Raw genomic sequence first — 11,930 nt, 5'->3', positions numbered from 1 at the left:
CGGCCCTAAGTCTGATTCTGGGTTCGCCCTCGTGGGTACGGAGCAGGAGCCGGAGGAGGTCGGAGCCCGCGTTTCTGTCCCTGGGGCGCGGGGAGGTCACAGGGCTCCCCCCAGGCCCGCGCGGGGCGGAACCGGGTATGGCGACAGCGGCGCGCGCTGTGTTCCGACAGGCAACCTGGGGCCAGCGAGGTCACGCAGACAAGCTCTCCAGGGCAGCGCGGGTCTCCCATCGCGGAGGCCGCCTCCGCAGGTCCCGCTCCCCGCGCTGATCCCGCCGCGCCCCCCTCCCCGCGGCTCCCAGGGCGGCGTCGGGAGCAGCCCCGCCCCCACTCGAAGCGGGGGCGGCCACGGGCTCCGGGATTATCGACGCGCCGCCAGCTGGAGCGGGCCCGGGCGGGGGCTGCTGCGGGCGGGGTCCCCGCGGGAACAGTCGGCACTTTATTAACCTGTCAGCGCCTAAAAGGTCCCGGGCGGCCTGGGGGAGGGGCCGGAGGCCGGGGCGGGGTGGGGGCGCGGCTGGGAGATTTGCGCCCCCTCCTCGGGGCTGCCCCCCCCGACAGCCCGCGCTGCACCCCGGCGGCCGCACCCCCTCCCTAAATTCCGCCTTCGACCTGGGCCCGGAGCCGCTTTCCCCCGCGGGCTGCCCGTTGCCCCCCGGAGAGTTCGGGATCGTCCCTCCAACGCCTATCCCTGGCCACGGGGCCGCTGGCTGGAGTCTCTGCCCTGGGGACACCGCCGCCGCAAGCCGGCCTCGAACCTCGCACTTTCCCGCCGGCGCGCCTTTGCTCTCACTGGTCGCCGTCCCCACGCGCCACGCTCGCGTCCAACCCCATCTGCTTCCACGCTCCGCTCCACTGTTGCCTCCATTCCCAGCGGCCGTCGGGGCCCTTCTACCCTCCCAGGACCGCCCTGGTGATCCGCGCGTCTCTGCGCTTCCCAGGGGTGCCCGGTGCCTCCTTAGACACAGAGTGGCTGCTAGAGCCTGGGGGTCGAAAGCCATGCGCCACAGGGAGGGAGGGAGGGCGGGCGGTGCTGGGGCGGGTGGGGCTTGGGAGGACCCGATAGAAACCCCGTTGACTGCCTGGGCAGCACCCCTCCTTCCCCACAGTGGGGGTTGGGGGGGTGTGGGGGACCCAGGCCAGGACAGGCCCTTTCCCCCTCTGGGCCTCAGTCTCCCCACAGGCAGAGGGCGCTGGGCGGAGGACAGCCAATTCTAGAAATGTTAATGGAATGAACAGATCCAGGAGCCTGCCAGAGCCCCTGCCGGGTTTAGCCCTACAGACCTGGGGTCTGTGGGCGCCTAGAGGTCAGCAGAGGTCAGGGTCAAGGCAGACAGGACATCAGACCCTCTCCCTGTGATGTTTCTCAGAGCTCCTTTGCCCCAGCCCCATCACTCCCAGACCCCAGGTTTGCCCAAGCCTGCATGGCTGAGGACAGTCTACCGCTCTTTTCTCCCAAGCTTCCCACCCCTCTTCCCCCTCTTCCCTCTCCTTCCCCTTCTTCCCTCCTCTCTTCTCCCTCCCCACTCTTCCCTCCCCTCCCCTTCTCCCTCTTCCCTCCCCTCTCCTCCCTTCCTTCCCCTTTCCCGGGCCTTAGCTTTCTCTTCTGTGAGATTGAGGGGAGAGGCCGCTGTGGGACTCAGAAGAGGATGTGCCTGACACACATCCCAAAACGATGAAAAGGACTTCCCTCAAAAGACAACTGTTCCCTTGGCCAGGTGCGGTGGCTCTGCCTGTAATCCCAGCACTTTTGGAGGCCAAGGCGGGTGGATCACCAGGAATGGTGCTGCGCGCCTGTAATCCCAGCTACTTGGGAGGCTGAGGCAAGAGAATCGCTTGAACCCAGGAGGCGGAGGTTGTGGTGAGCCGAGATCCTGCCATTGCACTGCAGCCTGGGCAACAAGAGCAAAACTCCATTTAAAAGAAAAAAAACATACAACTGGTCTCAACCAGTTCCCCCCAAAAGATGGCTGGTCCTGGAGAGACTTGGGGGTCTGCAGCTCAGAGCAGCTTCCCTTGGCCACATTCTGGAGGGGCCTCCCCACCCTTACTGGCGGAACTGAGGCCAGTGCAAAGGTCCCCATGAAAGGCACTCCCCAGCTCCTCCACCTTCCTTCCGCCTCCACTGAGAAATAGGGAGCCCAGGCTCCAAGGGGGCTCCTCCCTCCAGCCCCCACTCTGCTCCAGGGAGACCCTCAGGGGTAGAGACCCTCAGGGAGGAGGCCCAGCCCTCCCACCCTGCAGGAGGGAAGGCCGAGATGGAAGGGCCAACCCTGCCTGCTTCTACCACTGCCCCTATAGGAGCACTCACCTGGGGTGGGGGTGGGGCGCATACAACTTTCTGCCCTCTGAGGGGACTGTCATCGCTGTCTTCTCTTTACGGTGGGGGTGGGGACGGGGAAGCAGGGCTCAGAGGGGTCGAGCCCCCAGCCCAGGTCACACAGCAAGTTAGAAGAGCCAGGATTGGAATCCAAGCTGGAGAGACTTCCATGACCATGAGCCTGGTCACCCTACCAGCCTATGTCCTGGGGTTGGTGCCAGCTGCAAGCTGTGAGTGGCACACATGGCCCACCCCCCACCCCCATCATGCTCTCTGGACATCCCAACCCCTGCCTCTCCCAGGGACAGGGTGTGGAGACCCCAACCCCTCCCCTCCATCAGGAATGGACGGGCTGTTCCCCCCACCTCCTTCCAGTGCTGATGAGCGTGGCCAAGATCCAGGGGTAAAGAGAGCTCAAATTCATACTAGGTGCCAGCCCAAGCAACGAACTAGGGGGACCCAGAGTCCCTCCAGGGCTGCCTCTCAACATTCACAGAATGTTCCCCACATCCAACACTCCCCAACCCCCGCAGCCTCGAAAAAACACGGGCCTTCCATTGACTGTAACTGACAAATTTATTGAAGTCTTGGAAAGAGCTGATCACCCGAGAATAAATAAAAGACACAGAACATTCACAGAACCAATAGGTAGCTCGAGATTCAGGTTTGCGGGAGTGACTTTGACTTACACACAGGCCAGCCTTTGTGTCTGGGGCACACACAGCTGCAGGCGTCTCCCAGAAACTTCTTCCCAAAGGATCTGATGGAGGAGGCAGGGCAGGCTCAGAGGAGCCCCACCCTTCTCCAGAGGGGAGACTTCCCAATCTGGGGCTGGCAGAGCCGGCTCTGGCAGGGAGGGCAGGCTGTTTGGCAACGGACAATCTGTGGGTGCAGCCTGGACACCAAGCGCCTGGGGTGGGGTGAGGAGGAGACCCTGAGGGGCTTAGAGAATTGAGCTTGGAGAGAAGGGGTCCCAGGCATTTTTGCGTCCTCCAAAGGATACTCAAGAACAGAAAGATCTAGAGACCTGGGGACTGGGGAAAGCTGCTCCCAGGGAAGGCGGGGCTGGAGGCAGGGAGGCCCCCCCGTGGTCTGGGGAGAGGAGGGGGCCTCTCCCGGCGGACACAGGTGTGTCCCTGCCTCCGCAGCCTCCTGCCTCAACAGGCGAGGCCAATCTCTAACCTAAAGAGGGAGCCTCGGGGTGATGGCTCCGAGACACACAGAGCCTAGGAAGTGAAAGCACGATTATGACCATTTCTCAGTTTTAGAGATGAAAGCGTTTTTCCAGCCCTCAGGCTATGCTGGGCTGGGCTGGGCCTCAGCAAGGTGACATTTCATGTCTAGAAATAGCAGCAAGTGCTCGGTTAATTGCTCAATAAAGGGGAGAAATTTGCTACAAAAAAGGCCGGCTTGCTGGGAGGCCACCTGGCGGGCCAGCCCTGTGTCAGAGGAGGGGCCAGGTGGGTCCCTCAGCCCCCAGGGAGGGAGCTGTGCGGTCGGCAGTGGGAGGCTCCGAAGGCACCAGTGCTCCCTTGATGCCCCGGCCCCACTTCCTCGGAAGCCCCAGCAGCCCGGAGCCACCCACCCAGGGGCAGCTCCCTCGTGTCCGGTGCAGGGTGGAGCTGGGCCTGGGTCAGAACTGAGCATGGTCCACCTCATCCAGCCAAGAGGCGGGGCTGGCAGGGAAGTCGGGGTAACCCCCGCTGCTCCCCGTGGATAGGTCAGAACTGGGTCCGTTCCCTGCCAGCACCCTCATGGGTGGGGGCCCGCCGGGGGCTCCCGAGGGCACAAGGCCCAAGCTGGTGTCTGGGTACACCAGGCTGGAGAGGAGGGGCTGGGGGCCAGGGAGACTCTGCGGGGCGGCGGGGGATGGGGCGACACCGTAGGGGCTGCTGGGACGCAGCTCTCGGTACTGCTCTGGGCCTGCCAGGCCTCCATGCTCCAGGGAGAAGTTGCCCAGGGCTCCCGAGGGCCGGCCCAAGGCCTGGGTGGGCTCCCCCAAGCTCCCGTAGAGGCCATTGGCTGGGCCCATTTCCATCAAGGAAGGCTCATCTGCAACAGAAGCAGAGGCTCAGTCAGCGCCTGCCCTCCACCTGCGGCCCCTCAGAGTCCCATCCTGCAGGCGGAGGCACCCCTGGGCCGGAGAAGGAGTGGCTGCCCCACACCACATGACCGGTCAGCACAGGCCCCTTCTGCTGTTGGAAGGCATGGCTGCCCCTGCCCCTCCACTGCCCTCACCCCTGAGTCAGCCCGGGTGTCTCAGGCCTGGTGGGATCAGAGTCAGGACCAGCCCCACAGCAGCCTAGGAAGGGGGCACAGATACCACCACACACATTTTGCAGACAAGGATATTTAGTTCCAGAGTGGCTGAGTGAGTAGCCCAGGTCACAAGGCAGCCCAAAAGAGAGTGTCTTGTCCACATTCTGAGGATGGGCGTCAACGGAAGGGGACACAGCATCCCCGGTGCCCGGAGAATGAAATAATCCCGGCCCCACAGAAGGGTATGGAACCTGCTCTTCCTGACCCCAGGCAGCCCCCTCCCCCAACTCCGAGCAGCTGGAACTTTGACTCAGTCTACCGAAATGCGCTGCTCATTCTCCTAAAAATCACTGCAAGGACTAGGAGCCAGAGGGACGGCCTGGACACGCCCACCCCCCCCCATGAGAAAGCCCGTAGGCGCCCAGCTTGGGGACAGGTCGGGCCACAGGGATTGTGTCCCCACCAGGGGAAAAGCAGTGGTCCGGAGTGGCCAACCAGGGCGGGGAGGGTGCTGGGGGAGCAGGTTCTGTAAGTGAAATGTTTTAGAAAGCAGAACTTAAGGAGTCCACTAACTCCATGGGAAATTCAGATCCGCAGGCTCCCTGCGACCCCTGCGACCCCTGCGATCCCCCCCCCCGACGCGCGCTCGTCCCTCCCCGAGCTCCGCGATCCCTCCGCCTACCGGGGAAGGAGACCTCGGCGTCGCTGTCCTGCCCCTCCTGAACGCTGTCCTTGTCCGATTTGCAGCCGCCGCGGGAGCGCTTCATGTTGCGGAAATACTGCCCCCAGCGCTGCCGGCCGGCGTCCTTCTTCAGCCTCTTCTCCTTGGCCCGGCGGTTCTGGAACCAAACCTGGGGACGGGGTGGGTGAGCGGCCGCCCGGCTCTGCGGGGGCCCCCAAGGCCGCAGGCAGGAGGGGAGCAGGGGCGAGCGCTGACCTGCACCACGCGCATGTCCAGGCCCGTCTCGGACGAGAGCTGCTCGCGCACGTGGCGCGCCGGCTTGGGCGAGGTGTTGTAGGCGCTCTTCAGCGTCTCCAGCTGCTTGGCGGTGATGGTCGTGCGCGGCCGCTTGGCCGTGGCCTCGGCCTCTGCGCGGCGGGCGAGCGGTGAGGCGCGGCAGCCCTTCCGGCCCCAGCCGGACCCCCAGCCCTCCCCACCCCGGCCGGCGCGGGACGTCGGGGCCCCAGGTGCCCACCCCCAGCCCGCCCCACAGGCTCCTCGGAACGCGCGGGCGCTGGGAGCGATTGGCGAAAACTGGCAGCACCCGGGCCGGGGTGGAGGGGGCGCCGGCGGAGGGCGGGTTCTGCTGCGCGGATGGGGGCGGCGTCTTCCCTAAAATCACAGCACCCTCCATGGCGCCCCCGCCTTCAGCCTCGGCTCCCTACTCCAAGCACTCTGATTTCCCCGCGGGCTCCCCTTTATTCTAAGGGTGTGGGTATGGCCCAGTCTTCGCGGCCAAGAATTTAGGGCAATAATTCCGACCAGGGGTGAAAAGCCGCACACTGCGGACCGAACGAAGCGGTTCGGGGCGCGGGTCTGTCCGTGACTCCGCCGCTCCCGGCCTCGGCTTCCTGCTGCCCACACCGCCCTAGCCCAGGCCCCCTTAGTGAGGGCTTGGGGAGAGAATTTCCCCGGACGCCCCCGCCCCGGGCCTGGCCTCAGCCCCACTTTTTCAGACCAGGAAAGGTGGGAGCGTCGTCCCCTGGCTGACCTCGCTGCTTGGCCGTTTCGTAGTCCGCCTTGCACACGAGCCGGCTGTCCTCCAGGAGGTAGAACTCGTCGCCCGTGGCCAGCTGCCGCTTGCACACGACGCAGGCAAAGCAGTGCAGGTGGTACACGAAGTCCTGGGCGCGGCGCACCACCTGCGTGGGCGGGATGCCCAGCTGGCACGCGGCGCACTTGGTCCCGAAGCGCCTGCGGGACGCACAGGGCCGGGCTCAGCGCGGAAGCACGAGGCTCATTTCGCTCCGAGCGGGTCGGAGAGCGGCAAGCGGCTGCCTGGGGAGGCGGCCCCGGAGGAAGGCCCTGTCGGGCCCTGCAGGTTGGTCGCCAGCCTGTCCGCCCGGGCAGAGCTGACCACTCCCACTGAGAAGGGAACCTCAACCTCAGAAAGACCTCGGGGAGCCCGGCCGCCACTGCCTGCAGGACCCATGCTGGATCTGGGAAGGTGAATCCGGAGGGAGAGGACCTATCTGGGGCCGGTCCCTCACATCCCACAGCTGGAGCCATGAAGGCCACTGGGCCGGAGCCCCTGGGTCCCAGCATTAGGAATAAAAACATCGCCAATTTCGGAGGGACTAAGTACAATAGAATCCTACAAACATGGGTGTATCTTCTCTAATGACTGCTTCTGTGATTTAATAAATAAATTGCTTTTTTTCCCAAATAGTACTTGCTGATGTCCCAGCCAGGCCCAGCCACCCAGGGAGCACCCATGGAGAGGAGAGGCCCCACCCTTAGTTCGGCCAGACCGCAGGGTGCCCTGCCTGGGTGACAGGAGGGGGCTGGGATTGCGAGAGACGGGCTTCGAGGACCTGGCCTGGGTGATTGTGAGGGGAGGAGTCCTTAGGGCGGGCGTGCCCTCCGCTCCCACACCGAGGCGAGGCTTCGGGGCTCACTTGAAAAAGTCGTCCTTGCAGTAAACGCTCTCCCCTCGGCTGAAGCAGCGCTCGGCCAGTGGCGTGTGGCAGTCGCTGCACTTGAGGCACTTGCTGTGCCAGTGGCGGTCCAGGGCCTTGAGGATGAAGCGGTCCAGGATGTGCTGGTCACAGCCGGCGCACAGCGGGATCTCTGTGGGCACGAGGAAGCTCTGGGTCACCTCGTAGACCAGGAGGCAGTGAAGCCACCTTCCCACCCCAACGCGAGCCAGCCTCCCCTCCGGCCCGCAGGACTCAGGGCTGCTGAGGGGTCCTCCTTTCCCTACACACCCTCTTCCCCAGCCAGCTTAAGTGGCCCTGCAAGTTCCCGGACTGCGCAGGCACCGCATCCTATGGCAGGAGCTAAGGGGAAACTGACATCGGTCTAAAACTGTGTGTGTGAGCAGGAAAGCAGCCCAGGCCATTTCACGAGGCTGAATACTCAATTACAAAATTTTGCCAGTGCCAAGAAGGGTGCATGTGGAGCTCAAATGAAAACCCCACCCCAGGGGGATCTGCTTTCTGAAGCCGGGCAGGAAACATAGGGAAATGGGTCTTCACCGTCACCCGGAGCTGGGGCACCCCATCGGGGTCTCCTTCATGTTAAGCGTCATGGCCACTCTAGGGACACCTCGCAAATGTGGCTGCCCTGCCTGGTGGCCCTGTCTGCAGGCCTCCGGGGTAAATATCAATGCCTTCCCCATCATTGGGCGGCCGCGAAAGTACTTACGAGTGGACTGGACAAGCCGGTCCACTGCCTTTGTGTCAGGCATAGGTGCCCCCAACACCGTCAGAGTTACTCAAACGTCTGGCTTCCCGCTGCTTCTGCCCCCCACACCCCACTTAGGGACTGCAGGCCCCCTGGAGGAACCACGCTGGGGAGGTCCAAGGCTGCCCTGTGGGAGCCTCGAGTCTGTGAGTGGGTTTTCCAGGTGTCAAGGGCTGAGGACTCTCTTCACTTAGAAAAAGTCTCTGGAAGAGAGTAGCGCCCGCTAAAGGGACCGGGATCTACTGACATATTGCACCCGCCTCCCTGGCTGTGGACCCCGCCGGCTCCAGCCCATCTCCCAGTGGGTGAGAGACACCGGGAAGGGGCCCCCTCGACCTCCGGCGGAAAAAACTGGGCTCCGCCTCCCCCCGCAGTGGCGGGAACCCGGCGATGAATGCGCCCCGCATCCGGCAAAACCGCAGCTCTGGGTGCGGAGCGTTGAGGACTCGCTGCGCGCCCGGGGTCCCCATCGTGGGCAGCGATCGCAGGCGAGGACCCGGCTTGGAGCGGGGCGGCCCGACAGGCCGACACAGCGCGGATTCAGCACCGCGGACCGGACAGCGACTCGGCCGCAAAGCGCCGCAGGAGCCCGCGTCGGGCAAAAGCCGCCCCAGCCCAACCCGCGCCGCGCCCGCGACCCCAGCCTTACGCTGCATGGCGACTCCAGCCCCGGCGGGGTCTCCTGTGTCAGAGATGGCGGGGTCGGCGGAGCCTGGACGCCAGCCCACCCGCTCCGGACAGCTCTCCCCAGCGCCGGGCGCGCAGTCCTCCTCCCTCCCTCCCTCTCTCCGCCTCCCAGCCCCCGCGGCCAACCCCTCCCAGGAACCGTCGAAAAATAAATAAATAAATAAGTAGAGAACCGCGAGCCCCCACAGCCTGGATGTAACCCCCTTCCCGCCGGTCCCTCTCACTCCCCACTGGCTCCGGGGCCTCCTTCCCCATCCTGCGGCTCCAGCTGGCCCGGGAGTCGAGGAGAACTGCCCAGGTTCTCTAAGAACCAAAGTGCTGGGAGCTAGAGTGGTGCCACCAGGAAACTGGGGGGCCTGGAGAAGCAAGGCTTTTTCCTACAGACGGGCCCTGACCGGGTATAAACCGAGCAGGTGTCTGTGGGCGCAGACGCTGAAACCTGACTTCGGGGAGACCGACGGTCGGAGTTCGACCTTGGCCCCTGCATCTGACTCTGTTCCGCTGGAACGTGGAAAGAGTCCGGGTGGGGCGGCCTTCTTGGGGACCCTCCTGTCCCGTGGTCACTGCCCCGCCACTGCTCCCTGCGCCTCCTGCAGCCCAGGGAGCTGCCTCAGGGCTGCAGAGGTCTCCTAAGCCCACCCTGGACCCCCGAGAGCTCCCTGGCCGGAGCAGCGCAGTGCCACAACCTCACTCACTCCCTGACAACCCAGGCCAGGGGCCCCGAAACAAATTCAGGCTGAGACGCCCAGGCGCGGACGTTCCGGGGTCCTCGCACCCACTCCCTCCCAGATCCTCTAGCTCCTGCCAGCCTCCGCAGCCAGGCCCCGAAAGGGCCGAGGATCTCCGGGTCTCCCCGGTGCAGCCGCTCGGCCCGGGCACCCACCTCGGCGCAGGTCCGCCCTCCGCGCCAGCAGTGCTAGCAGCAGGTCGCCTCCCGCCGACTCCCGGGCCGCGACCAGCTCCCCGCGCGCCTCCATGGGTCCCGCCGCCCGGCGTCGCCACTCTCCGGTCCCGAACTTTCCCGGGCCCAGCGACGCCACCCCGCAGTAGCCCCGAACCGGCGTCCAAGCGACTCCCGGTGCTGCTGGGCGCTGCGCCCTCGGGCGGCCCTGGGGCCCGGAGCCTCTGGCCGAGCGGAGGGCGGAGCGGCCGGGGGGCGGGGCCGCGGTGCGGGGCGGGGCCGGGGGTCGCGGAGACCAGCCCGGGCCACTGCGGACTCTGCGCGCCTTTGCGCCGGTACCTGCGGTGCCCAGAGGCCTCCCTGCGTGTCCGGCCCGAGGGCGGGCACCGGTAGGGGAGGGCCCAGGTCAGGGCTTCCCGCCAGCGTTCGTCCCGGCCCGCAGCTTCCTGCGCCAGAGCGGGCCGGAGGCAGAGGCCTGAGCTGGAGCACACGCCAGGAGGGCTAAGGTTCCCGGGAAAGGGGTCGAGAAGGCAGCCGGGTCCTCCCGCCGCTGAGGTTTGGCCTCGGGAGCAGCAGATGGTCGTCAGGAGCTCAACCCGAAACGCAGAAGGGGTGAGTGTGGCGCCGAAGGCTGCGTACCGCAACCGCAAGGTGCCGGACCGATCCCAGATGCTAACAGGCTTCTGGGCTCCACTCCTGGAACTGCGGCCCCGGACTGGGCTCAGGGAGGAAAGGCAATCCTTGAGAGAGAACAGGCTCTGTGTCCTGGACAGGCAGCCAAGACCTCGGGTCGTGCGGGGCCGAGCTGGGGAAGCCCCAGGGCACACCTTCCATTTCCAGCCCCCAGCACTCTGGCTCCATCGGAACACGGTCCCTTACCTGATATTTCAGCCCCTTTCCCCAGTCCACACAGGTGAGCTCTCCAGAACCCACCCGTCCTTGCAGGCAGAGGGACGCACCCACCCCTGCCCAGAGGGCCCTGGGCCAGCACCAGCCCTGGGCAGCCACCCGGGAAAGAGCACAGCAACGGGCGGCCCTCGGCAGCACAGGACATGGCAAAGGCAGGGGGGCCCTGGCAGCGCGCAAAAACACACAGGAAGGGTTGGGGGACCAGGGGCTGATGCCATCCTCCAGGTCCCTCTCCCTGTGGGTCTCAATACTCTGTCCACTCTGCCTATGGCTTCTGGACTGTGAGTCTTAAGGCCCAGGCCTAGAAGGATGGGCACAAGAAACCAGTCCCTCCCTCCCAGCTCCCAGCAGGTCCCATGTGTCCGTTTTGAGCAGTGGCCCATGCAGCCAGCTTTCTGCCCCTTCACTTTGCACAGCACTTGTTACCCGAGAAGGGCCAGGGCAAGGACACGCGGGTGCAAAGCTGAGTGTGTGCGGGCTGTGCTGGGTGCAGGTGGCTGAGTGTCAGCTGCTGCCAAAGCGATCAGGGGTCGTGTGTGGCTGGACTGGGGAAGGGGCGGCGGCAGGTCAAGGAGGCGGCCCACCCTGCTGGCATCTGGCCAGCCCTCCAACAATGCCTCCATTATTTCCCAGCGTCCGTGGTGATGGAATGGCCCTTGGGGAGGGTGGTTCAGGCGGGAGACCCAGGCTTCCGTCCCCTGCTGTGGGGTCCAGAGGCCTGGGCTGGGCTGTGTGCAAGAGCTGACGGGCACTGGTCACCGGGGGAACCTGGCACCCCTTGCTCGGCCCTATCGCCCCCCAGCTGTGCCTGCGATGCCCTCTTTTTTTCTAGGGACCTCCACTCCAACCGCCATCCCTCACTCTTGCAGGCCAGCGTCAGGCCCTCCCCACCACCCTGGGATCTGGAAACTCACTCTCTGCACTGTTCTCATCTCTGTGTCCCGCCTGCAGAGCGGCGGGACTTTCTTTGCCTGGCCGCTGGCCCTGCACGCACCCCCTTCCTCGCGCCTCTGCCGCCCTTGCCGTTTCTGTCCTCGGTGTCCTGCTGGGGCTTACCCCGAGTCCTGCCCAAGGTGGAGACGGCGGCGGCCCCAGGCCTCTCTCGGTCGCGCTCGAGCCCCGTTTCCAGCAGCATCGCGGCCACCAGGCCGAGTGGCGCGAGCCGCGCTCCTCCTAGGTCAGCGTCCCCTGGAGGGCTCGGGGCTCCCAAGTATCACCGCGTCGTGCGGAGCAGGGAGCCCGGGAGCCACTGGGCCGAGCGCTGTCCGCGGTGCTGAAGGAGGCGCCCGCTGCCCGCCCCGCCCGCGCGCCCGCCCACCTCCCGGGGCCCCTCTCGCCGCCCCGGTCCCCACCCCCGCCTCTGCCCCCCTCCCCAGTGCTCAGGCGGGCAGTGTCAGGCGCGCCTCCCCACCTGGCTGGGTTGGGCCGCACTCGGGGCAGCACCCGCTC

The 11,930-nt window shown here is 65.7% G+C and overlaps 1 protein-coding gene across 3 annotated transcripts; it reads right to left on the bottom strand.

Moving 5' to 3' along the window:
• Positions 1–2,876: 2,876 nt before the first annotated feature.
• LHX3 (LIM homeobox 3) lies at positions 2,877–11,732 on the bottom strand. 3 transcript variants are annotated; one of them, XM_055269898.1, is made up of 6 exons: positions 11,538–11,732; positions 7,198–7,369; positions 6,291–6,493; positions 5,516–5,667; positions 5,261–5,429; positions 2,877–4,371 (listed from the first exon to the last, which is right to left on the bottom strand). In XM_055269898.1, exons 1-6 carry the CDS (start codon positions 11,614–11,616, stop codon positions 3,953–3,955), a joined length of 1,194 nt encoding a protein of 397 aa, XP_055125873.1. In that variant the 5' UTR covers positions 11,617–11,732; the 3' UTR covers positions 2,877–3,952. The 3 variants fall into 3 exon arrangements, with proteins under 3 accessions (XP_055125873.1, XP_055125872.1, XP_055125874.1); XM_055269897.1 differs by lacking the exon at positions 11,538–11,732 and adding an exon at positions 9,555–9,798; XM_055269899.1 differs by lacking the exon at positions 11,538–11,732 and adding an exon at positions 8,634–8,640 and having other exon boundaries at positions 3,953–4,371; positions 5,516–5,665; positions 6,274–6,493.
• Positions 11,733–11,930: the final 198 nt, after the last annotated feature.

The sequence above is a fragment of the Symphalangus syndactylus genome, chromosome 3 (assembly GCF_028878055.3).
Source record: "Symphalangus syndactylus isolate Jambi chromosome 3, NHGRI_mSymSyn1-v2.1_pri, whole genome shotgun sequence".
Classification (NCBI taxonomy): domain Eukaryota; kingdom Metazoa; phylum Chordata; class Mammalia; order Primates; family Hylobatidae; genus Symphalangus; species Symphalangus syndactylus.
Note: the sequence above shows the minus strand (reverse complement) of the source record. Positions and strands in the feature narration are given on the sequence as shown.